Source organism: Phoca vitulina, unplaced genomic scaffold (genome assembly GCF_004348235.1).
Source record: "Phoca vitulina isolate PV1807 unplaced genomic scaffold, GSC_HSeal_1.0 scaffold4, whole genome shotgun sequence".
NCBI lineage: Eukaryota > Metazoa > Chordata > Mammalia > Carnivora > Phocidae > Phoca > Phoca vitulina.
In genome coordinates, this window is record NW_022589707.1 from 25,630,626 (window position 1) to 25,657,420 (window position 26,795).

Sequence of the window (26,795 nt, forward strand, 5' to 3'; positions counted from 1 at the left end):
CTGGATGTTGAAATATTAACTATGTACCTCTGCTTAATAGAATACCAGACAGACCTAAGCTGGACATTCATGGAAGGCAGTTCTCAGCTATTTTATCTGGTATTTTTTCTCCTTCTAACAGACTATAATTGGGTAAAACGGCACGTAGTTGCTGAAAATTCCTGTGGTAGGCCACTGACGACTTCCTGTGATAGAGAAAAAGAAGGCAAGGAAGTGTTTAAAATAGGAGAGTATCTTGACGAAATATGAATTGTCCACGAGTGCCTTGGGAAGTCACGTGCCCGCCATCATTTGAAGGCTTCAAGTCTAGGCTGGTCCGCAACTTGGTGGGATGGTGGGGGGGCTGTGGAGGGTGATATTGAAGGGTTTGAGAACCCAGAACCAGTTCAGGCTCTGTCATTTACTAGCTGTGTGACCGTGAGCAGGTCACTTCACCTCTCCAGACCTGCAGTGCCCTCATCTGTGTAGCAGGGCTAATAGTCTGATACACCTCACAGTGTTGTTATGCAAAATAAATGAGAGGCATATGTAGTTCACTTAGTACTGTGCTTGGCACACAGTAAACATGCAATAAAAACCAATATTAAAAATAATCATCACGATATCATTATGAGGAGAGATTCAAGCTGAGGATGGGAAGGTGTCCTAGATGATCTCTGAGGTCCCTTCTTACACCAAGAGTCTAAGAGTTTATATCTTTCACTGATGTCTCATTAGAATTAAGCCTACCTTCTGCCTGAAAAGGCACCAGTGTGTGTGTGTGTGTTTACTAAAGTATTAGCAAGCAGCCCAATAAATAGGTCATGTATAAAGGATGTTTATAACAGCCTGCAAATAGTATACGTACGTACCAGAGGTTTGTGGTTAATTCTGGACATAATTCTGAACAGTGATTCACAGGGCCTTTTCCCCATGGAAATGTCAATAGATGAAGACGATCTAGAAACAAGTTTTCCCTCAGCACAATCACCAACAAAGCAAAGTGTAGAGAATCGGTTTACCTATGTACCCTATCTTTTCTCCAGTCAACAATTAAAGAGTAGAGTGAAATCAAATATTTCAAATGTTCCCACTTTTAAAACGAATTCTATTTTGCAGGTAGAGTGCTAGCTGACTGAGTCAAATTCTTCCTAGGTAGCCTTAAACTATTTCTTAGGGCTTTTAATACTCTTCTAGAAGTTCAGTCAACCATTTAAGACCCTTATCATAGAATTATACTACAGCTTCAACTAAAATATCTAACCAGCAAGTACCAGTTTCCTATCTCATGCACTAAGAATACAAAGCTCTGCTAAAACTGGAAGAGTTAGGACCCAGTTTCCAGATTTGAGGGGCCGCCAACAAGTCCAATAACAATTTTAATATTTTATGAACATATGATGTTCAATTTTTCAAAGAACTTTGACTGTATTATCTCACTTGGTCTTTATCACAGAAGGTAAGGTTTATATTTTTATCTTCATTTGAAAAAATGAGGGAAAACTTTGAGTTCAGAGATGCTAAGCCCCCAGCTCCCATGGCTAATAAATGACAGAGCCAGAACTTGAACCCAAGTTTTTTCTAGGACTCTACTGCTCAATGCTACTTCTAGAAGAGCTTATTTATACTCATAGAATAACTCTGTATTGAATATAGCATTCAATAAATATTAATTGATGACCTAAGTTGACTGTAATTCAGGACAATATTTTCATGATTAGCTTTAAATTTTAATCGAATTTGAATGAACATTTTTAACTTAGCCAGAAATACATTAAATAAAGAGATGTTATACCACCCCATCTATGATACCTAAGTCTACAAGTACTATGTTGGTCATTATCCACTGGAACTAGAGTGGATAACTATATCCTTCACTGACTGTGGCACTGGGCACCATTCTTCAGATTTCTGTTTTGTGAGAAAATGAGCACGACCCGAGTCAAAGCTCAGAAATGATGTTAGGTCACCTACCTCTGTCACTGTGAATATCAACAAAATAAATTAAAGTAGGTAACTCCACAAATCCTCCCATACACACATACATGCACACATGCACCACCCTCTTGCTACACAGTACTGCAAGAAAACAAAATAGCCTTCCTTTGTCATTTTTCACCAGTGAAAGTCTTCCTCAGAAATCTGAAAGCAATCTATGCCTGTGGTACCCTGTATGAATAGTTTCCCAAAGGTCACAATGTGCTTTATAACACTGAGAAACTGAAAATAGCACTCAGCAAGGTGCCTATCACATAGCAGGTACTCAAATATAGGTAAATCATAAATACACATCCATCTCCTAAATAAAAGATTATAGAAACATCCTCTATCGTGATTTGACTCCTTTTTAAAATCAAATTCAGGAAAATAAATATATGGGAAATACTGGGTATTTATAAATCGGTCAATCATGTGGTTAACAATTAAGACAAACATTTCCTACTACATATTCCTCCTAAAATGGCACTCACAAAGCACTCAGAATGTCTTAAATCAGTATTTTTTTTTTTACCATTTATATTCAAAACTAGGTTCACTTCCCGAGTTGGGTCTAAGTAAGATTGTAACTGGTGTGAAATTCCTATCAAATGCATCAATACTCTTGGGATCTCTGTATTTTGCCAATTTCAGGCTTCCTGGCCTGACCTGCCTAAGCCAGGTCTATCAATTTACCCCAATTACAGAAAGCCCCCAAATCGGCACAAAGCCTCTTGAATGTAGCTTTTGCTTAAAAATGAAGCTAACCATGGACTATATAGGGCCTCAATGTTCATCGGCTGCAATTCACTTTTTTATACTGGGTGTATTCGAGACATGACATTGTGGTCACCGAACTCTCTGCTATCATAACGAGTTCCTGTGGGGATTCCACAGACTCACTTTTGGCACGTGAGGATTGAATTCCACAGCTCTATGAATGGCCTCTACTGCATTCATCTCTGCTGTGCTCAGCCCCCGCCGAGATGCAGCCTCGGGAGAGAATCTGAAAAGCAGAAAGACAAACACCATCCAGTTGGGACCACTGCTTGGGCATCAACCCGGAAAGGCGTCTACACGTCAAGGGCCCATAAAACCACAGCGAGCCAATGGCATGAGCTCTCCAAACCTCCACTACACGGAACCTCTGAGCGACCCCTCAGACCGAGGCCAACAAAAACCCCAGCAGAAGCAGAAAGCGTGCTTGCATCTAATCTTGGCAGGAATTAAATTCAGCTGTCAAGTCTCTCTGTCTAAATAGCTAGTCTAAATTTTCTATGAGGTACCTGCTTAGGTCAGGGGAGGGGGTAGGACTGACGAGGGCAGACAGTGTAGGAAAAAGAGAAAACTAGGTTACAGAAGAGCGTACGTGGTTAAAAACAGAACTGGGGAGAATTTTAAAGGAGGCTCCCAACCCAATGTCAGTGCTGCGATGCAGCTTCCACCACAGGCCAGCCTGCTTGGGGCCGTTCCGGCAGGGGGGTGTGCGTGCCCAAACTGCGGGCGGGACACCTGCCCAAGTGAATGAAAAAAACCAGACCATGCAATCTCTTTCTCACCTCACACCCAGGGCTAACTCCAGAGCTGTGCTTGGCAGGCAGACACCACAGGGGAAGCTGTGACAACCCTGGCCCTGCCCTCCCAAGCTGGAGTCGCTGTGTAGGGAGAAAAGATGTTGCAGTAGGTACTGGCGATCTACAGGATAAAAAAGAATGAAAGAAAATTACTTCGGTCTTGAAGTGCACACACACTTAACAGCAAACCTGTCTGACAGAGCAGAGGCTGTTTTCTTTTCCTGTTATCTGCTTTTCGGTGCTTCAGAGGGATTGTATCGGGGAAACGTAAGCATTTGTGAACTCAAGAACAGTGAAGCCAACTGTTCTCTTTCACCTGCCAGTCATCTCGGATGTGTATGGAAATTCTCTATGCCAAAGTCACCTGCCTGAATAAAAGGGGCAAATGTCCCGCTGAGATGACAACTCAAAGCAAACGGACCCTGGGTGGGGGGTTAATTGGGAACTGAGGAGTCAAAGAATGGGAGATGATCAACCCCTCTGCATCTCACGTGTTTGTTAGGACTACTACCCAGTCTTGGACTGCCGAAGGAAGAGGAATACGCAAAAAAATGAATAAAAGGAAGGCATTTTGTGTAAGTCCCAAGCAGGCCTTTCGGTATCTACTGTCTGGCAAAAAAAAAAAAAAAAAAAAAGTCACCTCAGAGGTATGGAATTTCACATAAATCCCTCTTTAGGGACCCACACACCCTTACAAAACCTGGGGATATATATTCCCTCCTTCTAGTAGTGAAAGAAAAGATCAGCAGGTTTTAGAAAATGCATGCTCATAAGCAGGGGTCTCAAAGACTAAGAGAAACTTCCAGAGAAAGCCCTCAGAGGCAACACACCTCCTTCAGTCGGGTCAGACATTTAGTACCGCCCAAGCCATTCTCCACTTACTTGTCAGAGACAGCCCTTGCTTTGAGCAAGGCAGCTGTATAGCATATTGTTGCCGACTTTGGTAAGCTTATATCTGTCAGAGAAAAAGAAAGTAGAAACTCTTAGAAGTTTGCAGAAATAAAGAGCAATTATTTTTAATCCACTAGCATTTTAATCATGTAAGTCTAACAAAGCATAAATTAAGAATATTTTAATGCATACAATACACAGCTGCTTCTTATGTAGCTGGGTAGTATGTGAAACTAAGGGTAATTCATATTTTTGTAAATAATTCACGTTTAAAATCCACCAGCCTGACTCTTGAGCAATCATCTTCTATTTAAGACATGGATTTTCATGTATTGAGCTTAATTAATCAGACAATAGCTATAAATTTAAATATTACAGGAATGCCCTTGATATCATAAAAGGCAGATTAGGACCTCTATGTCTCTCATAAAAAGTTCTCAACAGGCGTATGAAATGCTAATGTGAAGAAAAAATATTACCTGGATCTTTTTTAAAAAAAAAAAACCACACCTAAATAAATTATTTTTTAATGGTCAGATTTAAACAAGATTTCCTTTGCATTAAATTTCAATAAGTTCATATTCAGTTTTTTGTTGAAAAGGTAACACATTTATTATATATAACATATATGAAAAATCTTTATATATAAGGATATATATGTGAAATCTTTAGAAATCTATACAATTTTTGTTCATTCATATAAAGCCTAATTTGTTTCTCCGAGAAACAGTTCCTCTCGGTCTGTACAGAAAATTTCACACGGAGAGGTGGGAGTGGGTAACAGATTCAGATAATTAGTTTAAAGGGAAATAAAACTACAGGGTACAACTGAGAATAGATAAATTCAAAGAGGGTAGTCTCTTTTGGAGAAAAATTTGTGTTTAAATTATAACCCTATTTCCTACTGGATAGTATTTCTTTAACACTGAACCAAATATACTATGACAGAGAAATGCCATCTTAATTCAGACCATTCCCAGGGCAGCAAAATCCACTCTAGGCTGGAGAAACTCTTACCACCTGGAATGCTCTGCCAGTTTCTTCACAGGGCTATTTTCAACTTCAAAAGAATTACATTACGGTGGAATTTAAGAAACAAAACAAAGGAGCAAAAAGGAGAGAGAGACAAACCAAGAAACAGACTCTAAACTATGGAGAACCAACTGATGGTTACCAGAGGGGAGGTGGGTGGGGGGATTGGGGAAATAGGTGATGGGCATTAAGGAGTGCACTTGTTATGATGAGACCGGGTGTTGTATGGAAATGTTCAATCACTATATTGTTCACCTGAAACTAATATAACACTGTATGTTAACTAACTGGAATTTAAATTAAAACTTAAAAAAAAGAATTACATTACAGTAAGAATGAAAAGGAAAGTCCCATAACTAGCCAACAGACAGCCACAGAGGAAAATAAGGTCATAAAAGAAAAACAATCCCTAATCCAGTAATAAGTATTTATCACCAATCCCAGCAAGAGGAATTTCTCTTTGAAGGAAATTTCAATGCCATTGATAAAAAATAAATAATCATAGAAAATACCAACACAGAACTGAAAGGGAAAGAGGTCTTTGTAACCCTCATCTCATAAATTATATTCAAACAAAATTTCACCACCATATGCATAGTGTAAAATGATGTGCTTATGACTAAGAAGAAAAAAAGAATGTCAAATACTCATGGATTTGTCTTGCTGCTTTTCCAACATCTAAACATTTAACTGCTTCCCGGTGTGGGAAATTAATCCAAGAATCAAATATCTTCTTTACTAGGTTCCACTCATTGATTGTTATTGGAAGGTAATAAAAACTGCAGATAATACCATTCTACTTAAAAGTTCAGACCTTCTTTTAAAGTTCAGACTTTTTATTTAAAAAGTATCCAAGGCTTGTTTCCACTCTTCTTGGTGTGATCTGTGTTCCTTCTGTGTCAACCTAGCAGCTTTCCATAAAGTAGGGACCAATGAAAAGTCCAAGAAAGGAGTTGAGGCTGAAGACAATGAACATAATTATCTGAAGCTGGCAACACACAAGACGGAGCCTCACTTGATAAATTAAAGAAAACCTGTTGTTAAGGATTTGGCTTCTCAATGAGAAAGATCAGATTGTGTTTTGATGGTTACCTAAACAAGCAAAGTGACATATTCACTCAGTTGGAAATGCAGAAAAACATACAACTGAGGTGTTCTGCAAAATACTACAGATGTCCAATCAAAAGTGATCTTTAATCCAGAACCAGGCCCCCTCTTGCCCATGAACAGGATATTCACAACTAGAAAAATGCAACAGAATTCTGCAACATTACAACTACTGTAGTGCGTTTTTCCCATAAAATTTTTTTAACCCTACTGCTTCACTGTATGTAAAGAAGGTGGTATATGTGCATAGTTGTAATGCTTAAAAACTAAATAACCAAAAATATACTTTAATCAATATCAAATGGGAAGTGGGAGAAATGTAAATACTTCATTCCCCACTAGTGGCATGTTGATTCCATTTGTTTTCTTTTACTCGAGTAAATTATTTTGCTCTCACTGTTTAACAAAAATAAAAAATAGCAAAAAAAATTCTTGCATAATTTGTTTATTTAGATAGTTTCAATGTTTTCCTTTTAATTCTGTCAAAACAATTAATCTATCTGGTAATGGCAGTTGCCTCTAAGAAGTGATGAATCACTCTAAAGAAATCGATCCTCAGTTTCCCTGTAGGTAAAGCTTCTTGTTGTTCACATAAAGTTTTTGTTTACAACAAATTTTTTTAAATGATGCTTATCTTTGACAATAAAAGCAAAAGCATTGACATTTTGCCTACCCCAGCAATTCCACTTCTGAGACTTTTTCCTAAGAGAAATAATCACAACTGTGTATGAGGATTTAGTCTTAAGGATGTTGATGACAATATTGTTTCTAATGGTGGAAAACTGGAAACAGCCTAAATGTCCAATCACAAAAGTTTAGTTAAGATGCTGTACATCCACAGGGTACAATTCTATGTAGTCATTAAATCACATGGGCGAAAAGTTATTTAATGATCTGGGAAAATGGTGCATTGCCGTACCTACATAGTAAGTAAAACAAGTTTACAAAATTATGATCTCATATATTTTTTAAAAAGCATTTATATGCACAGAAATAATAAGACTGGAATTATATATACAAAATATCAACAGTATTTTTGGGTGGTGGGATTAGAGGTAATTTTTTTCTACTGTTTATCTGTATTTCCAAAGCTTCCTATGATGTACATGTAATAAGTGATTTTTTAAAAGATAACAATGATGCTATCTAGAAGAATTCTGTTCTACAAACTGTTTGAAGCAAGTTCATGAGCAAATACACTGGTGAACCAGACAGAGCACAGACAGACAAAGGTAGAACGTACATGAAATGAAGTCTGACCAGAGATCTACTGCCTATACTTACACACCCTTATGAAAGTTAGTGTGTTCCTTTTGCAGTGTGCATTCATTAACCACATTTTAATCTAGTAGCTGGCTACCATTTTTTTTTAACTGCCTAACATTTAAATCAGAGGCAAGAACTGCATGTTTTAGCTCACTTTTAAGAAATAGCATATATACTACCTTTAGGGGAAAGCTCGTTATGATGGGCTGCTTGCTCGTAAGACTACCTCTTTCATTTCTTTAAAAAAAATACTTTGACTTGGTTGTTGTTGTCTATTATAAGTTTGAAACTTATTATTTTGAAATAATTATAGGTTCACAGAAAGATGTGAAAATAGTACACAGTTCTGTGAATGCTTCCCTCAGCTTCCCCCAATGCTGACATCTTACATAACTGTAGTATATCAAAAACCAAAAAACTGACATTGGTAAAGTACTATTAAGGAAATTACAGACCTTGTTCCGGTTTCACCTTTCTTTTACATGCCTTCATGTGTGTGTTTAGTTCTATTCAATTTTATCCCATGGCTAGATTCAATCAACCACCACCACCATTAAAATACACAACTGTTCTGGGACACCTGGGTGGCTCAGTTGGTTGAGCGTCCGACTCAAGTTTTGGTTCAGGTCGTGATCTCAGGGTCCTGGGATGGAGCCCCACGTCAGGCTCTATGCTCAGTGCAGAGTCTGTTTGAGATTCTTTCCCTTCCCTCTCCCTCTGCGCCTATCCCTGCTCATGCTCTCTCTCTCCCCCTCTCAAATAAAATCTTTAAATAATAATAAAAAAATACACAACTGTTCCAAAGGAACTCTCTTGTGTTACCCCTTTATTTGTACCCTTCCCACCCATACCTGTCACCTGGTGATCACTAATCTGTTCTCTGTCTCCGTAGTTTTGTCTGCCTGTCATGATTTTATGCTTTTACCACTAGGGAAATGGATAAAATGGTAAGGGAAACAGAGTGGCTAACCGTAGTGATGAAAACAAGTAGTATCAGAGGTTTTGAGCAGGGAAAAAACAAAAATATCAGCTGTTTTCTGATACTGCTTATTATTTATTCAGAAATTTTATTTTGAGGAAGGAACTTCATAATCATTCTCTGTCCAATTTTGTATGAACATGCTCTAACTATGCAATCCCTGTCTTTTGTAAATGCCATGTAGCTACATTACCAAAAAGTCCTTCTAAGAATTAGAATCCAGACAGTCTCTTCAACAAATGGTGTTGGGAAAACTGGACAGCTACATGCAAAAGAATAAAAATGGACCACTTTCTTGCATCATACATGAATATAAACTCAAAATGGGTTAAGGACTTAAATATGAGACCTGAAACCATAAAAATCCTAACAGAGAGCACAGGCAGTAATTTCTCGGACACTGGCCATAGCAACACTCTTCTAGATATGCCTCTTCAGGCAAAGGAAGCAAAAAGCAAAAATAAACTATTGGGGCTACATCAGAATAAAAAGCTTCTGTACAGCAAAGGAAACAATCAACAAAACTCAAAGACAACTTCCTGAATGGGAGATATATCTGCAAATAACAATATCAGATAAAGGGTTAATATCCAAAATACATAAAGAACTTACACAACACAAAAAGCCCCAAATAATCCAATCAAAAATGGGCAGAATACACGAACAGACAATTCTCTAAATAAGATACCCAGATGGCCAACAGATACATGAAATGATGCTCAACATTCTAATCATCAGGGAAATGCAAACCATACCTGTCAGAATGGCTAAAATCAAAAACACAAGAAACAAGTGTTGGCAAGCATGTGGAGAAAAACGAACCTTCATGCACTGTTGGTGGGAACGCAAAACAATGCAGCCCCGGGGCGCCTGGGTGGCTCAGTTGGTTAAGCGACTGCCTTCGGCTCAGGTCATGATCCTGGAGTCCCGGGATCGAGTCCCGCATCGGGCTCCCTGCTCGGCAGGGAGTCTGCTTCTCCCTCTGACCCTCCCCCCTCTCATGTGCTCTCTCTCATTCTCTCTCTCTCAAATAAATAAATAAAATCTTTAAAAAAAAAAAAAAAAAAAAAACAATGCAGCCCCTGTGAAAAACAGTATGGTGGTTCCTTAAAAAATTAAAAATACAATAATCACATGATTCAGTAAATCCCCTACTGAGTATTTACCCAAAGAATATGAAAACACTAATTTGAAAAGACAGATGCACCCTTATGTTTATTGCAGTACTATTTGCAATAGCCAAATTATGGAAGCAACCCAAGGGTCCACTGATAGATGAATAGATAAAGAAGATGTGGTATATACATACAATGGAATATTACTCAGCCATAAAAAAAAGAATAAAATCTTGACATTTGCAACAACATGGATGGATCTAGAGAGTATAATGCTAAGTGAAATAAGTCAGTCAAAGAAAGACAAATATATGGTTTCATTCATGTGGAACTTAGAAAACAAAGAAACAAAGGAAAAAAAGAGACAAACCAAATTACAGACTCCTAACTATAGAGAACAAACTGATGGTTACCACAGGGGTGGTAGGTGGGGGGAATGGATGAAATAGGTAAAGGAGATTAGGAGTACAGTTATCATGATGAGCACCGGGTAATGTAAAAATTACTGAATCACTATACTGTATACCTGAAACTAATATAACACAGTATGTTAACTATACTGGAATTAAATTTTTTTTTAATTAAGAAAAAGAATCCAAGAATGAGAAAAATGTTAGCTACAAAAAATAATGTTATTAGCAAAGGAGTATGTTCAGGGAAGTCATTATAAAAACAGCTGTGAAACTTGCCTAGAGATCAAATGGATCATATTTGAGCTGAAGGTTAGAGTGCTCCAGGAAGAGTGATTTAAAAAAGAAAGTAGATGCCATGTAATATATAGTATGATTAAGAGAAAAAATATTCTTAGATAATGACACAGATATTTGCTGTTATAAAAGAATTAAGGGGAAAAATAAAAAGAAGCTTCAGGAAGAATAAAACAAATCCAAACAACCAAACAAATAATTCAAATATAAAAAAGAAAGAAAAAGAAAGGAAATAATGACATAGCACAGAATTCCAAAAACAAGGAATGCTAAATAAGTATTTCTCACTAGCAAAGCTGAACTCCTGGCTTTAGTTTAAATTTCCTTCCACTTCTCGGCCATCTTTTGTTTCATACAGGTTCCTTTTCTGAAAGGGAAAGAACTTTCTCCAACTGTCTTAGGTATTCAAAATCAGATTGTCATAAAAATCTTTCATTAAAATCTACAATCTTGAATTTCATGTAATTGGTATCACAGAGTATGTACTCTTCCATGTCTGGCTTCTTTCACTCAGCATGATGTTTCTGAGATTCATCCCATGCTGTAGCATGTATGAGGCCTTTATTCTTTTTTATTGCTGAGTAGTATTTCATTTTGTGGATATACCACAATATGTTTGTTCTCTTGCTAATGGCTATTTGGGTTGTTTCCCAGTTTTGGGCTATTATGAATAAAGCTGTTGTGACCATTCTCTTAGATATGTAATTGGAAATGAAGTTGCTGAGTCAGAAAGTAGATACATGTTTAAACTGGTAAACAGTGCTCCAAAGTGGTTGTAGGAAGTTTGCAGAAAGTAATATATGATGATAAAGGTCAGAAAAATGGTTACTTCTGGGTTAGAAGGCAGTTATTGGCCAAAAGGGGGCATGAGGCAGCCTTCTGAGATGATGGGAAGTTATATGATCCTGGGTAGTGATAACACATGTGTATTTAAAAAAGTCATCCCGCTCTATACTTCAGATTTGTGCATGTTACTATAGGTAATTTATAACTCAATTAAAAAGATTTTAAAAACACAAACCTATAATCCTGTGCTACCTGAAGCTGTCTTCTCTTCAGTCTAACTTCTATAACATTTCAGTTGCCTTTTATCATTCTGTCCCCTCTTCTATGAATCCTTATCTAAAAATTACTTACTGGTTTTGCCTTCCATAACAAAACAACATGATTATTTCTCATCAGCCTTTCAAATATTAAAATGGTTACAATATCTCCTCTAAACCTAATCTTTTCCAGAATAAATACTTCTCATTCCTCCACTGATATATTCTTCAGAACTTTTTTGTTTATTTTTGTTATAAAGCCATGAATGATTTCAAAATATGAGAATCAGAAGTGGAAGTAATCTTCTAAATCCCTGAAACATGACCAGTACAGAGCTCAGGGGAAATGCAGTCTGAGGAACTATAGCCGTAACACCTCCCTGAAGACCAGCTAGGATGGCCCTGATGTTGAGCAGTCCTTATTTGTTCCTATGATTGTGTGGTCAACAAACTCCCCGAGGTTCTATGCAAATTGATTTCAGCCAAAGCCAAGTCTTTTCTCTTTTACTTAAGCCATGAAAATTTACGAACCTATAAGCAGGATTTCGATTTGATTCCATTAAATTTTAAACCTCAAAATGAAATCTAAACCACTAAATCTTAACGGTTTCAGAATATCATTCCAGGCTATTAGTCATCATTCTGACTCAAGCTACCACCCACAGCTTTGTTCCATACAATTCATAAGCATACCTTCTCACCAAATGACCATTATCATCATTGAAATTACCACTAACATTACCCTGGGCTTATTAAGCTTGCCAGACACTGGTGTTAATCACTTATACACATTATTTTATTTACTCCTCAGAGCAACCCTTTGAGATAGGACTTACTCTTAGCCCTCTTTTTTAAAATTTTATTTTATTTTTTTAATTTAAATTCAAATAAGCCAACATATAGTACATCATTAGTTTTTGGTGTAGTGTTCAATGATTCATCAGTTGCATATAACACCCAGGGCTCATCACACCATGTGCCCTCCTTATATAGATGGGGAAAGTGAGGCATATAATGGTTAAGAAATATGCCAATATATTAAAAAAAAAAAAGCCAATATCACATAGTTAAAACAAATATGCGCAAATGATTTTGAACTGTGCTATGCTGTCTATAAGGTCTGATTTATAAAAATACTGACCATGGCAATACCAAGGAGGGGATCCAGGAATGCTATTCTAGAGATCACCCTAAATTTGCAATGGTCTGCAATGATGTATGTGCAACCATTTATTAATGGTAATAATAGGTATTATATATACAATTTAAACCATTAAATTATACCATTTATTAATGGTTATAATAGATATTATATACACCACTTATACCATTAAATCACACCATTTATCAATGATACAACTGGTACTATGACACATTATTCCACATTACCTAAAAAGGTAGCATTCAAAACATTCTCAAAATATTCTCAAATATTTTAATTAAATATATAAATACATCTATGGTATTCCTCTAATTCAGAAATATGAAGAAAAATGGCCATTTAAATTAGTAAGAAACATTTAAAGACTGTTGTATGGACTACAAATATTTTCACATCCACTATCTCATCTGTTTTTATTTAGCACAACTTCCTTAGTAAATCCATGTTGGATCTTCAATCACCTCTTTCTTTCCTAAATGTTAGTAAACCACATAATCATCTAGAATTTTACTGTGATTGACTTATTTGTTGAAATTCTTAAAAAGCAAAAAAAGAATCAAAAGTACTGAGGGCAAGTAGTGAATAGGAATGAATAAAGGTATATTTTTAGCCATTTATTAACACATTACTATCTTCTCCAAATAGGAGCTCTACAAGATGGATCAAAGAATTGGACAACAGCAAACAACTGTGAAGGTCAAAAATCTTTTATTTTACAGATGAAAAAATACAAGATCAGAGAAGCTAAATGATATATATGCTTCAGAGCCACCTAACTAATTAGTGACAGAGTTGGTCTTGCAATGCCTGGTCCCTGTCACCATCCCGTACTGCCAATGTGATGCTTGCTTCTGTTTTCTTCATTGTCATTCTCTTATACTTTCTTCATCAGTTTGCTTGGAAAACAACTTCACAAGGGAAGTCCTGAGACTTTAGCTTCCTCTGGACTTGAGCAACTCTAACCACCTGCTTACAGGTTTCTACCCCACTTTTATATACTTATTTAATGATTTGTCACTCTGACCTTTCATATACTTTAATCATTTGTGTTTCCTTTACATTTTTTTCCATTGGGAATAACTATAATATCATCGTCTAGAACCTCCCATCTTTTTTGAACCATTTCCACTTAAAAATCTGTGTCTTCTACGCTGAATGGTGTCAGCACAAAGTTGTTCACTGAATCTCGAGTTAGAGGTTTATATTTATCTTTCCTCTGACTTAAAAAAGGGTATAGCTTTTGGCTTTTTGTTGTCATTTGTTTGTTTTTAGATTCAGGAAATCTGTCTATGACCAATGTTCCCTTCTTTGACTGCTATGAGCTATAAGATAACATGATCTCCTTCTCTTAAAGTTCTTCCATTTTGGTAAAAATTAAATTCAGCATATTAATTACTCTCAGGCTTTGCCTACTTTAGTAGCAACTGAACTGTCAGCAAGGCAAGAATTTATCAAATGTGAGGCACCTGGGTGGCTCAGTTGGTTAAGCGTCTGCCTTAGGCTCAGGTCATGATCTCAGGGTCCTGAATTTGAGTCCTGCATCAGGCTCTCTGCTCAGTGGGGAGCCTGCTTCTCCCTCTCCCTCTGCTGCTCCCCTTGCCTGTGCTCTCTCTCTCTCTGTCAAATGTGCTCTCTCTCTCTGTCAAATAAATAAATAAAAATCTTTTTTTTAAAAAAGTGTATCAGGTGCTTTGCTTTTAGCAAATAAGACTTGTAGATCTGCACACACAGGCATTCACAACCTGTACTGCACTGTCTCTAAATTCACAACCTTTAAAGATGAGGTGGACACTCCACCTGTTCCCCACATTCCACATTTTTTCTCCCGTGTCATTGTATGACTCAGCAGAAGTAGGTAGGTGTTGATGGGCTGTATGAGTCCCAGCAGGCTCTAACTGTGTTACACTCCCCTGACAGATTATCTAAGGTTTATGCTAGGTCTACATAGACTTCAACTTCCTATAGTTAAGAGATCACCAGAAAGCAAATGAAATTAAGTGGTTAGAGCTTAAAATAGGAAGTTTTGATAAACTCGGAAATAAAAAAGCTTCTGCACTGGGATTCTCATTTGCTGTTTAAAGAAGAAAAACCAAACTCTTATAATTTTTGGTTGAAAGCCTCCCAAGTATCTCCCTAATGGAGAGAATCCTGCTTCTCTGAGTCTGAAACCACTTCACTGGCACTCTACAGTGGCACTCCACTCCCTCATGTCTTAGTGCTTCCACACTCTGGGTTCATCCCTCAACCACCTCAAGTCAAAAAAGGGCAGAGTATGAATCTACTGTGCCACTCTCTCCACTTTGAGGTCAGACTGGAGCCCATACCTGCTGAGATTGCCTCACGGTCTCCCCATGGCCGGTGGAATTAGGTCCAAAGCTCTGTGAGGTGCAGTCCCTTCCTAACTCACCCAATGCATCTTCAGCCCTTTGCTGCAGCCCTCCACCATTCCTCTGCTTTGTAGGATACATGGAGTATTCCACACAGGCTGGGTCAATCCTGCTCCTGAACCTTTCCATATGTTCTGTCTCTAGTATTTTCACTGTCTGGCTCAACTCAGGTGCCACCTCCACCAGGAAGGCTTCTCTCACTTCCCCCTGGGTAAAGTGTCCCTTCCATACTGAGTTAAATTCTATTGCAGTCTTTACAGCAATTGTTTTCTTCCTTCCCTCTCCTACTTACGTGGTGTGTGCTAGGAGTAACAGCTGTGTTTCTTCGTCACTTTGTACCCTCGAACCAAAACAATGTCTAAAACATGGTGGTCCTGTGTTTGCTGAAAGAAATCTTAAGTTAATGTACTAACATCTCAAATCACTTGATATTAGCTCCCTTTGATATGCAAGCACTTACATCTAATTTAGCTTCTGGAAGCCGAAACTGTCAGGACTGATGGATGTACTAAGAGAGAGTCAGAAACTTGTTATTTCTCAGCATGTGTACTGCGTTTATCATGCTTATGGCATTCCAGCAAAATGGATGAAACTGTACTGGTGCTCTAAATCCAGATGTCTGTTTGAGACAGCAGTGAAGTTTACAAGTGAGGCAGGAAGAAAGCAAGAGTACAAGCTGACAAGGTTGAAGGGAAGTAGAAGGGTTTGGGGCCAAAAACAAGGAAGGCAAACCACACCTCTTCTGGCTCCCTAGGACCCTTTATGGGAATGAGGCCACTGAAGGAAAAGGTCATCTCAGGGAGAATGACTCTTAAGTTTTCAAAAGTCATAAATGCTCATAATAGCAAAATTGAAATTCAATGTAATAATCTTGGAGGAAATTTATGGAATTTGGAGCAAAACTGTCAATTTGATGTGTCTCAGAAAACCCATAGGGTAAAACTTTAGATAGAAGTTTTTTCAGTGATAATCTTTTTGACCTAATTTCCTTTTGTTCATCTACAATAATAATCATCAAGATATAATTTTAAAAGGATCATTATTGTTCCTATGCATGAGCTAGGTCAATCGAGGGTCAATTTCATATCTATAATTCCAAAACAATGTTTTCAAGGGTAGCAGCCAGCATAAATAAGTCCCAAAGCACCTCACAAATGAGGACACTATGTCATAGTGCATCTCCGTCTAAAAAGTCATTCATTCACTACAGCTGCTCGGAATGTCTACCCCTGCACAGGAGTGTCCGAGAAGAAAACACAGGGCTTCTCTCAAAGGGTTTCTTTCTCTGCACCACTTGAGCATGTTTCAAACAGATTCAGAAAGCACTGATGCATCCCACCTCAATTTACTGTGGGTGGTTTTGACTTTTTGGGTTTTTTTGTTTTTTTGTTGTTACTGTTTTTTTACATCTTTCTCTACCAGACAATAAAACTTCTTGGCAACACAGAATAGATTATATTCATCTCTGAATCTGAATGCACCTAAAAGTTAGTATTTTCAATATAAGGGTTTGATGGATCCCTGCTGAATTAATTTGAAAAGAAACTAACCTAATTACTCTCTGAAATCATTTAAGATTATGGAGTATCAAGTACCTTTTCTGGGTCAGGCGACACATTGATATACTGGAAGTTTATATTAATCCAACACATTTGGCCTTGACAATGCTTTTGGAGCCATCAACTGACTGACCAAACAAACAAAAATGCAGCCCATTTCTCCTTCCTAACCTGTTAATGGATGAGGTGTGATATAACTGTCCCATTATGTGATGCTGTCCTCCCTGTGGCTTTCTTCAGTAAAATTTCTCGGTTTACTTCTGTACATGATACGATACAAAGCAAACAACAGAAATGTAGAATTCTGTCCTTAGAATTATTTTTTGTTTTGTTCTGTTTTTTTGGGGTTTTTTTTTTTTTGGTTCCAGACAGTGTATGGTCTCTTTGTCCCACCTTTAAAAAGCCAATCCAAAATCCCTTTGTGCCACCTGGGAGTTCAATGATTCAATCGGGAAATACTACATGACCTTAGTAATTTGGTGCAGGGGGAGGGGCAGGCAACACAGACTCAACTACACCCAGAAAAATTCATCTTGTGCTACAAAGCCAAACACCAGATGTTATTTGCAACTTTTGGGTTGGATTACTCTAGAAGGTCTGTGTCAGAGAGCCCTTCTGTGGCCAGTGCCCCGGAGTCAAACACAGCAGTTTATGTGATGGTAATGGCTGGTGGGGGGGGGGGGGGGGGTTACCTTGGTAAATTATGATAACTAGGCAATAAGGATTACTAAAGCCAATATAAATTTCAAGGGTTTGTTCATGTGCCAACTATGTGAATTACAAATGTATGCATTCATAAAATGTCTTCCATCATTAGAGACAACAGAAGTTTCTCATGCATACAGTCTTCACTGAAATAACATCTATTGTTAGAACTCCTGGCTCATTGCACATATAATAGGACAGTCAGTCAACTGCTAATTGAAGGGCCTCGTTCACTTGACAGAACTACCTACCTCTTGGTGTCCCAGTCAGCAGGACATCCAGTGCAAAAGCTGTAAGGGGCCATCATTTCTTAGTGACTCATGCTTACCAGCCTGAAGTCATAGCTCAGGGTATCAGTGCTGATAATCATTTTCTTCTTTGAAGCAGTGATGTGATTCATTTGCCCATTTTTACAGAAGGATGCTCTTCAACATTTGCCTTGGTATCCTTGATCTTTTACATAAGAACCAGCCCAGGGAAGGGAGCTAGACTAGGCTTACAGTCTGTCACGAGGGACTGACTGCATTTCAAATCTTCTTTCTTGAATGCAGCCTAATTTTGTAGTAGATCTATCTCAGAAGCTGTTGTGCCTGTGGCATCAAAACTCAAAACCACACACTTGACTGAAAACCTCTGTTTTCAATCTACTGACCATAAAAATGGTCTTGATACATTGACACTTTACCCAGGGGGAAGTGAGAGAAGCCTTCCTGGTGGAGGTGGCACCTGAGTTGAGCCAGACAGTGAAAATACTAGAGACAGAACATATGGAAAGGTTCAGGAGCAGGATTGACCCAGCCTGTGTGGAATACTCCATGTATCAGCATACTACATGCTGTATCAGTAGTTATAAGTATCAGCAAAAAGCTGATACAAAACAGTATCAGCAAAAAGCTTATTCTCTGAATAGTCTCAACATAGAATAATTCCCTAATGCTTTCTTTAGAACCTCTGTTTTCAATCTACTGAGATTAAAGTATTTCCCCCAGTGTTAGAAACATGTCCTGTTCTTGAAAGTATACCCTCTGCACATTACAGATGGCAGATAATAATGCTAATTTAGGATGGGCTTGATGGCACCATAAAAATGGTCTTGATACATTGTTGCATTTATATAACATTCATGACTATATAAAAGGCCAGTTTGTCCCTCACAGGGAAATTTCTGTCCCAAATTAAAGGCAATCACTAAATGACCTAATGGAGTCAATATCCAAAAGAGCTTGGACTTGTATTTCCATTGGTGCAAATTGCCCCAAGGCTGAAACAATTTGTCTTTTGATCAGGAATGAAAATCCCTGGCACTTTTTTTTTCAGCTTTCCAAAAGTTTAAGAATTGTTTGTAGATAAAACTAAGCATTTCCATTCTTATCAAATATCTATCTATCTACATGTCCTATTAGATACATAAGTAATTTTAATAACAGGCCATAACACTGCCTTTTGGGGGGGCACAAGACAGGGTTCTTATTCTCTCATTTTAACTGACATTTTATATATGGTTTTCCTTTTGAACGAAATGGATTGAGAACAGTGGTGAAGTTCAGGAGTAATCTTGGCTCTTTATAATGACTGAGAGTTACTGAATGCTTAATGTGTACCCCACGCTGTTCTAAACATTTAACATGGATTAACTACTGTAATCCTCATGAAAAATTCCCAGCTGTGTGATCTTGAGCAAGTTACTTAGCCTTTCTAAGCCTTGATTCCATTTCCAGAGAAAGAAACTGAGGCTTAGAAGGTTAAGTAATATGCTGAAGTTCAGTCAGCTGGTGAAAGGCAGACCTGGCCCTTGATCTCAGCAGGCTGGCACCCGGGGTGACAGCCCCTGGTGTCCCCCAGGGATCACTAACTAGAGACCAGACCAAACTAGACGCTCCCAAAAGTATCTTGTAGCAATCACACTCGCATTCACTTGCTCTAGAAGATTCTTCTAAAGTTGAAATGCACAAATGATAATGAATAATAAATGCATGAATTCTTTTCCACATTACCACTCTAATCTTTGAGACGTCAGTTTTCAACCTAGGTGGCCTATAAGCTCCTTTGAAAGACACCCAAAGCTTATAACAACTTTCTCAATGGTTCCAAAAGAAGGTTCTGATGACTTAAGGATCTTAAAAACATTTCTGTGTTTATAGCTAATGTATGACTGAAAAAAAAAAAAGATGATAAATCTCAAATTAAATCAACACCATACATCAAATCCCTTTTGTGACAAAGAAACCAGGCATAAGGTGATTGAAAATAGAAAGCCATATTTTCAAGAGAGTTACAGAAAGATAAGCAAATAGAGATATACCAGGTTCTTAAGGAATGATTAAAAAGGAATCTTGGGGCGCCTGGGTGGCTCAGTTGGTTAAGCGACTGCCTTCGGCTCAGGTCATGATCCTGGAGTCCCGGGATCGAGTCCCACATCGGGCTCCCTGCTCAGCAGGGAGTCTGCTTCTCCCTCTGACCCTCCCCCCTCTCATGCTCTCTGTATCTCATTCTCTCTCTCAAATAAATAAATAAAATCTTTAAAAAAAATAAAAAATAAAAATAAAAAGGAATCTTAAGGGGCACCTGGGTGGCTCAGTCAGTTAAGCATCTGCCTTCGGCTCAGATCATGATCCCAGGGTCCTGGGATCGAGCCTCCCATCGGGCTCCCTGCTCAGCGGGAAGGCTGCTTCTCCCTCTCCCACTCCCCCTTGTGTTCCCTCTCTCACTGTGTCTCTCTCTGTCAAATAAATAAATAAAATCTTTAAAAAAAAAAAAAGATTCTTAAAAGACAATTTGGCATCACTGAAATTCTGTACCATGGCTCCAGCCCACCTAACTCATGCCTTTCCAAAAGGAGTGAGAGAGGCAGAGCAAGTCATTCAGCAAGGCTTACATTTATGGAAAACACATGGGCTTTTAGAGCCAGAGAGACCTGGATTTGAATCCCAGTTCTGCAGTTTTCAAGGAATGTGGTCTTGAAAGTTACTTAAACTCACAAGCCTCAGTTTCTGCATCTGCTAAAATGGTGTAACTACCTCCTTGCAAGGTTATTGAGGGTTACAGGTAATGTGTGTAACATGCTTGGCACATCATAGGTTCTCGATAAACTGTAGCTAATAATAACAACAAGAATGGTGTTAATAAAAACAATAAAAAAAAATACTGCCAACAGTAGAGAAAGTGGAAGCATGATGGCTAAGACCATGGGCCTGGAGTCAGACCACCTCAGTTTTGATTCTGGCTTTCCTTTCCTCATGGAATTCACATCTTATTGAACAAAGACGGACCTCAGTTTCTCTCTTTTCTCTCACAATATAACATCTCCATGGCTTTACTTTGGCATCTTAGGCTCTTCATTTGAACAAGTTACTTAACTTATCTCTGTACCAGTTACCACAGCTATAAAATGGGGCTAATAATAGTATCTGCCTCATATGCCTGTGGTAAGAATAAATGAGTTCATCCGTGTAGAGCTTAGAATCCTGTCTGACCCTGACACAATATAAGAACTCAATAAATGCTAGCTGTAGCCGCTGTTATTTTAGTCTTTGTGTGAAGGACTCCAAAAGCAGGACCAACCACCTGGATAAAAAATGCCCACCCATAATGTGGGTTAGCAAACTGAAAAAAGAGTACGAAAACTCCTGAGGATAGCAAGACAGCACTTCAGACTAATGGCTGGAAAAACATAACATGAGAAGTGATCTCAAGGGCAAAATCAAAATTAAACTACAGATTACAAGGAGGTATGACCAATTCACTGGTAATCCTACTAGGGATCCAGGTGCTTCACTGTAAAAGGAGTTTGTGAATATCACTTTTAAAACTCAAACCTAAAAAAAATTTTTTTAAAAGGTGAAGAACAAAAAGAATGAGGCAAAGGAATACATGTTACCTTCCTCCCTCCTCTGAACATGTTGGTCTCCCCTGCCTTGCCATATTTCTAAATCCTTTTTGCAAAGGTCAGGAAAGCAGCACAAATCCCACTGTGTCACTTCCCAACATACTATTTAAAAAATTCGGCCACCTAGCAAAAGTAATAAAGAAGGACTGCTGTACCCATAAACCATCCAAGAAATAGCTACCCAACCAGAGCATTCCAATTCTCAAAGATAACATATAATCGTGCTGCTTTGGGTGTGGCTCTATGAAGAGGGATGGGGAGGTTGGGATTCAAAGTGCTGTCTCCAGCATCTCATGGATTAGACTGATGACATCTGAACTAGGGTGAGGAACAGAGCACCCCTAATTGCTGTCTGTACTCCAAGCCCTCTAAAGCACCCACACTTTCTTGCACAGGGCCAGAAAAATGAGGCAACAACTCAGTCAAGATCCTTTGGGTCTCCAGGAAAAGCAGCGGGGATGAACTTGAAAGAGCCCATTTTATGGTATGGGGTGAGAAACAAGAGGCATGTTTTTTAATAGTCTTGTGTGGTTATGGCTCATTCTACAAGAACAGTAACTTCAGCAGCCACTTCATTATATTTCTACTGTAAATGACACAGGCCTGAGCCAAGTCCTCACCAAAACACCCTCCAGAATTCAGTCGGGGTTAGGTCATCTGCAGTCTATTGACAACTGCTGAACTCAAAACTCCTACCAAGGCATCTCAGCAACAGTATGTGTCCTGCCACTAATGAGGCTCTTTTTCCATGAATAATGAATAAGAACATCATCTCTGTTGCCAGGTACACAACATAAACAAAGCTCAACACAAGGGCCCTGGTATGGTGAGTTTGTCCATTCGCAACAAAGGAATTTTGCGAAGTGTGAGCCAAGTTTTAGTGGAGGGTGGGACGGGCTGTTATAACAAATAATGTGAACATATGTTATCAGAATCTAATAAATCAGTGTTTGGTTGTTGTGGAGCCGAGGCTGTGCAATGGGATAGATAGAGATGACAGAAAGCTCCAAATGAGTTCATTTCTCTATTTTACAATCAGTCTTGTAACACGAAGCTGACGATTTCTGTAATGAACTGAGATCGTTGTGAAACGAGCCTTACGAGACTTGAGACATCAAAGGCTCTACCAGTTAGAACTTTTTTCTTAAGCCTTGGTGTACTAGGTTGAGCACAGGTCGGCATCAGGGATGAGAACACCAGAACCTCGCTACGGCACTGATGGCTACAGGGTAGCATCTGGAAAAAGTGCATGGCCACCTAAACCCAGGTGCATGGGACTGGGTTCCTTTTGCACCAAAAGACCCTCAGTGTATGAGCATTTTGCTTATAAGGTAGTCTTATGGCTTAGATTCCCAAGGTCAGCCAAATAGTGAGATTCCAGCAAATAAACAGAGAACAAAAGTGAGCTGACATGAAGGCCAAACAGTCTTTCTTTTGTTTACTATGAAGTATGCCACAAATACTTTTCTCTCTTCCTAAAATCAGTTCCATACTAGGTAGCATATATCTTGTTACACAGGGCCAAGTATGCACAGGCCAAGTAATGCCATCACTGGCTGAGGGCTTGTAGTTTCCACTGATTTGAGCAAGAATTAACAACAAAACAAAACCAAGTCTCCCAATGCTTCAGTTTCCCCAACTGTAGGAGGTAACAACTCCAACCTGCTTCACAGATCCCTTATGAAGAACTGTGCATTAAAATAAAATAGTTCGTTCTATTAGTTTGAGGAATTCCTGGAAATTTTGACCTGAACAGTTCTTTAAATGTACTGAAGATGCTTACTAAAAAAAGAATAGTTTACAAAGCAAAAAATGAGCATGTGATAAAAGTAATCACTCCCTAACATCCATTTTAGAAGCAAACAAATGAAATAAGGTAGAATAATAATCCTGCAGAGATTCCAAGAGCTAGGTCATGGCAGGGAATTATGTGGATAACTCTTATGCAATTAATCAAATAGTGAATTCACAGAAAATGGCAATATAACACAAGAGTTTTGAAATCTCTAAGATGTGTCAGTTTATTTTTCTGGTTTATTAAGAACAGGCAAAATGAAATAAGCTCATGGGTAAGTAACGTGAATGGCAAAGGGACTTCAAAGCCCTTTGCGTGCAGAAATGGGGGGTATTCTGCTAATGAGGAGAAGACCTGGGATGAAGGACACATTCTTTTATCTTCAAATATTTCCTGAACTGTCACAAGAGCTGTAGTAAGGGCTACCAGCTGTTCTATATTGCTTCAGAGGATCAACATGACCAACCAGTAGTGGTCACAGTCATCCCATGTGGGGTCACAGCAGGAGCTCGAACAGTTGGGGCTGTTTCCACAGGATACGTGTTGCCTGCAGAGGTTCTGAGTGATTCCTGACAATGGGGGCAATAAAGCAGAGCATGCCTAACTCTTGTTGACAGGAAGAGTAGAAGGGAACCTACGGGGAGGGAAGGAGAGGCATGCGGCACCGGCCCCCACTGACCAACCATAAAACTCTTAAGATTTTATAAAATGCCATCATAAAACTGTAGATAAAAAAATCTGTAAGTGGGTAGTTGTTAAAGTCCTATACTATTTGAAATGATCTTTCTGATCTAATCACTGAAATATATCAAGAAGAAAAAAATACTCAAGTAGATAAAAATACCCAAGAACTTACCATCATACTTTGCTAAGACTGCCTGAACATCAGCATATGCTTGTAGTTCCAGAAGAGCTTCTAAAAGGTTTTCATGGATGTTGAACATGCTCAGCAAGGGGAACTCTTTCATTAACTAGGAAAGAAGAAATCAAGGATAATTAATATGTATTTCTTACTTTCTAAAAGTATAACAAGTACTGAATTGTAATACATTTATATGATAAAAAAGTATAATACAATTTTAGATAATACTGAATTTTAGGTTATACTGAATTTTAAGCATTCATGCCAATTATTATTTTGTAAAGAATTAAATGCTCAAATCTTTTCCCGCTATTTTGGAAAAATGGCAACTTTGAATTTGTGAGAACCTAACGTGGAAGAAAATCCAAAAGAGATGGGGTTTCATAAAAACTGAGGAAGATGCTTAGAGGTAGCACACAGTAATGTTAAAATATGATAGAGGCAAATTAGGTAAAAGTTGAACACTATCTCATAGGCGTTGACAGTTTTACTTCATTAAGAGCAGTTTGATGAAAGCCAGAGAACAGAAAGGGAGGCAAGCAGGCACTATTCTTTTGAGCAGCCTGGTGACAAAGTTATGGAGAAAAGGCAGGAAAATACGGGTTGAGAAAATGTGCAGGTAGCGATAGAGAGTGGTAGAAGGGAAAGATGTTCATGAGTTCCTGCATGATGGCCTCAAAAAGACAGGATTCAAGATCATTTTCTGAAACTGAGGGAAGAGGTGACAGGGAGTAAGTTTGAAGATGGGGGTGAAAGTACAGAACAGCCATAAAGAAGAGAACTGCTTGGGAAACAATTTAGGATTGCAAAGGCCATCTTGAGGGCTTAGCAAATTTGGGACCATGAATTCACAGAGGCTACAATTAGCATGCTTGTCAAGTTTTAGTTAGCAGTGCTCACCAGCCCAGGTACAGTAGCAAACATGTCAGATAATGAGGTTGAACCTAGGCAGATTGAATTGGATTCAGAAGAAAGTTGAGGAGCAAGGAGAGTTGGCTAGAATGAGGAAAGAATGATTACAGGAATGGCCTAAAGGTTTTAGACAAGAAGGGGAACAGGAGGGGTCCAAAGGGAGTTAAAAGATACAATATTGAACTTCATTGGAAAGCAAAGAAAGAAAGGACCAAGAATTTCCAAGTAAAATCTATCTTAGAGAAAGATAACCAGGTTCTTTATACAGCAAAATCATATACATATATGGTATATATACATGTGTATATATGCACTGATGTATATGTACATGTATATGTCCTTTATTTAATCTTTTATAAGGAAACTGTTTTCTATTATAACACAATGCCCTCTTAAAAAGTGGTAACTCTTTTTTGATGTCAACATCTTTAAAGCAACTGTGCTGAGGAAAATAATACTCAAAAATAGGCTAACACACTGTTAAGTAAGAAACCAGTGGATATGTTGCCTTGACTATTCACTTCTTCCTACATTAGGAACATTTGCCACATTGTCTTGTTTTTTAAAGCCAAGAATCATTTAGCATATCTCTAAAAATAAATAATTTTCTGCAGCCCCAAAGAGCATCATATTACCAGCAAAAAACACCTATCAAAATGATTATGTGTTCAATAAGACTGTCTGAACCCTCTAGGGACAGCCTGCAGTATTTTCATTGCTAGTAAAGGAAGTGAATAAGACTATACCACACATTGTTGATGTTCTGTAACCAATAAAAGTATTTCTTGCTCTGGTTCACTTTGATTCTGGTTGACATCACCCTTTGATTTTTTTTCCTCTTTCTAATTAGAGCTTGTTAGAATTAAAGTTCCCTGTCATTCAGCATTTGGCAACACAATAAAGACACTCTTTAAACTGCAACATTTAAACATTTACCATTTTTGACCAATTCTTCAGGTAAAGGTCAAACTTCAAGGACATCAGTCATATTCTGAAATTTTAAAACTGTAATTCCAAATACTAGCATGCTGAAGCTTAAACACTGAGAGGGGAGTCCAACTAAGAGCCAATGAGGAGTCTCGGCCTGTTTCAGCAGAACTGGAAGAAGGACGCTAGCAGTTTGGGCAGGAGTGCTTCCATTGGAAGCTTGGAGAGAGTATACAGTGTCTAAAAACATAATCACCAACAAAAAGATTTTAAACATGGCAAATAGCAAATGTTAGAGAACTAATCAAAGTCATATGACAATGTGGAAATCTAGCTTTCCTTGTTTCAACAGAAGCAAGGAAAAGCGAACCCCCACTGCCCCATCTCACTCCAGCCATCACCTCGCGCTCCCAGGCCCTCACAACAAGCTCTCTTTGAAACAAGCCCTGCACACTCGCCTCTCTTGGCTCCCTTCTTTTCTCACCACATGGCTGCAATCTGGCTTCCTCAGAATCTGCTCATCCCACATTTATAGGTGACTGAAACTGCTCCTATGGAAACCCTCCAGTCCTTTCCTTGCTTGACCTCTGCAACATTTGACAGTTTGATGACTTTTTCCTTGAAACTCGTGTCTCTTTTGGCTTCCTCAACATCATTCTCTTCTGGATTCTCTGTACATAGTTCCTCATTCCTTCTCTAGTTTCCCCAAGGTCTCCTACTTAGGAGTAAGTAGCCTCCCTGGTTATGTCCAGTACTCTTCTCATAAGCACCCTGATACCCAGGACTGCTCTTGGGCCCAGGGTCTCAATATCACCACCTTTGTGAAGAGGCTCCCACGTCCTCACTCCTGCTCTGACCTCTCTCCTAAGCTATTAAATCAATTTGTAAACTATCTCCTTGACAGTTTTACCTGATGCATCTAATACTGGT

The 26,795-nt window shown here is 38.4% G+C and overlaps 1 protein-coding gene across 8 annotated transcripts in view; it reads right to left on the minus strand.

Annotated features, from left to right (window-relative positions):
* The window catches only part of ST7 (suppression of tumorigenicity 7), a 235,422-nt gene that overhangs the window by 34,688 nt on the left and 173,939 nt on the right, over positions 1-26,795 (minus strand). For 7 of the 8 annotated variants that reach the window (XM_032401717.1, XM_032401715.1, XM_032401720.1 and 4 more), the window contains 3 exons: positions 24,021-24,135; positions 4,413-4,485; positions 2,860-2,962 (listed from right to left, as the gene is read on the minus strand). In XM_032401717.1, coding sequence (XP_032257608.1) covers positions 2,860-2,962; positions 4,413-4,485; positions 24,021-24,135 — 291 coding nt within the window. Of the gene's footprint in view, positions 1-2,859; positions 2,963-3,515; positions 3,652-4,412; positions 4,486-24,020; positions 24,136-26,795 lie in introns of all 8 variants that reach the window. The other variant, XM_032401721.1, reaches the window with a different exon arrangement.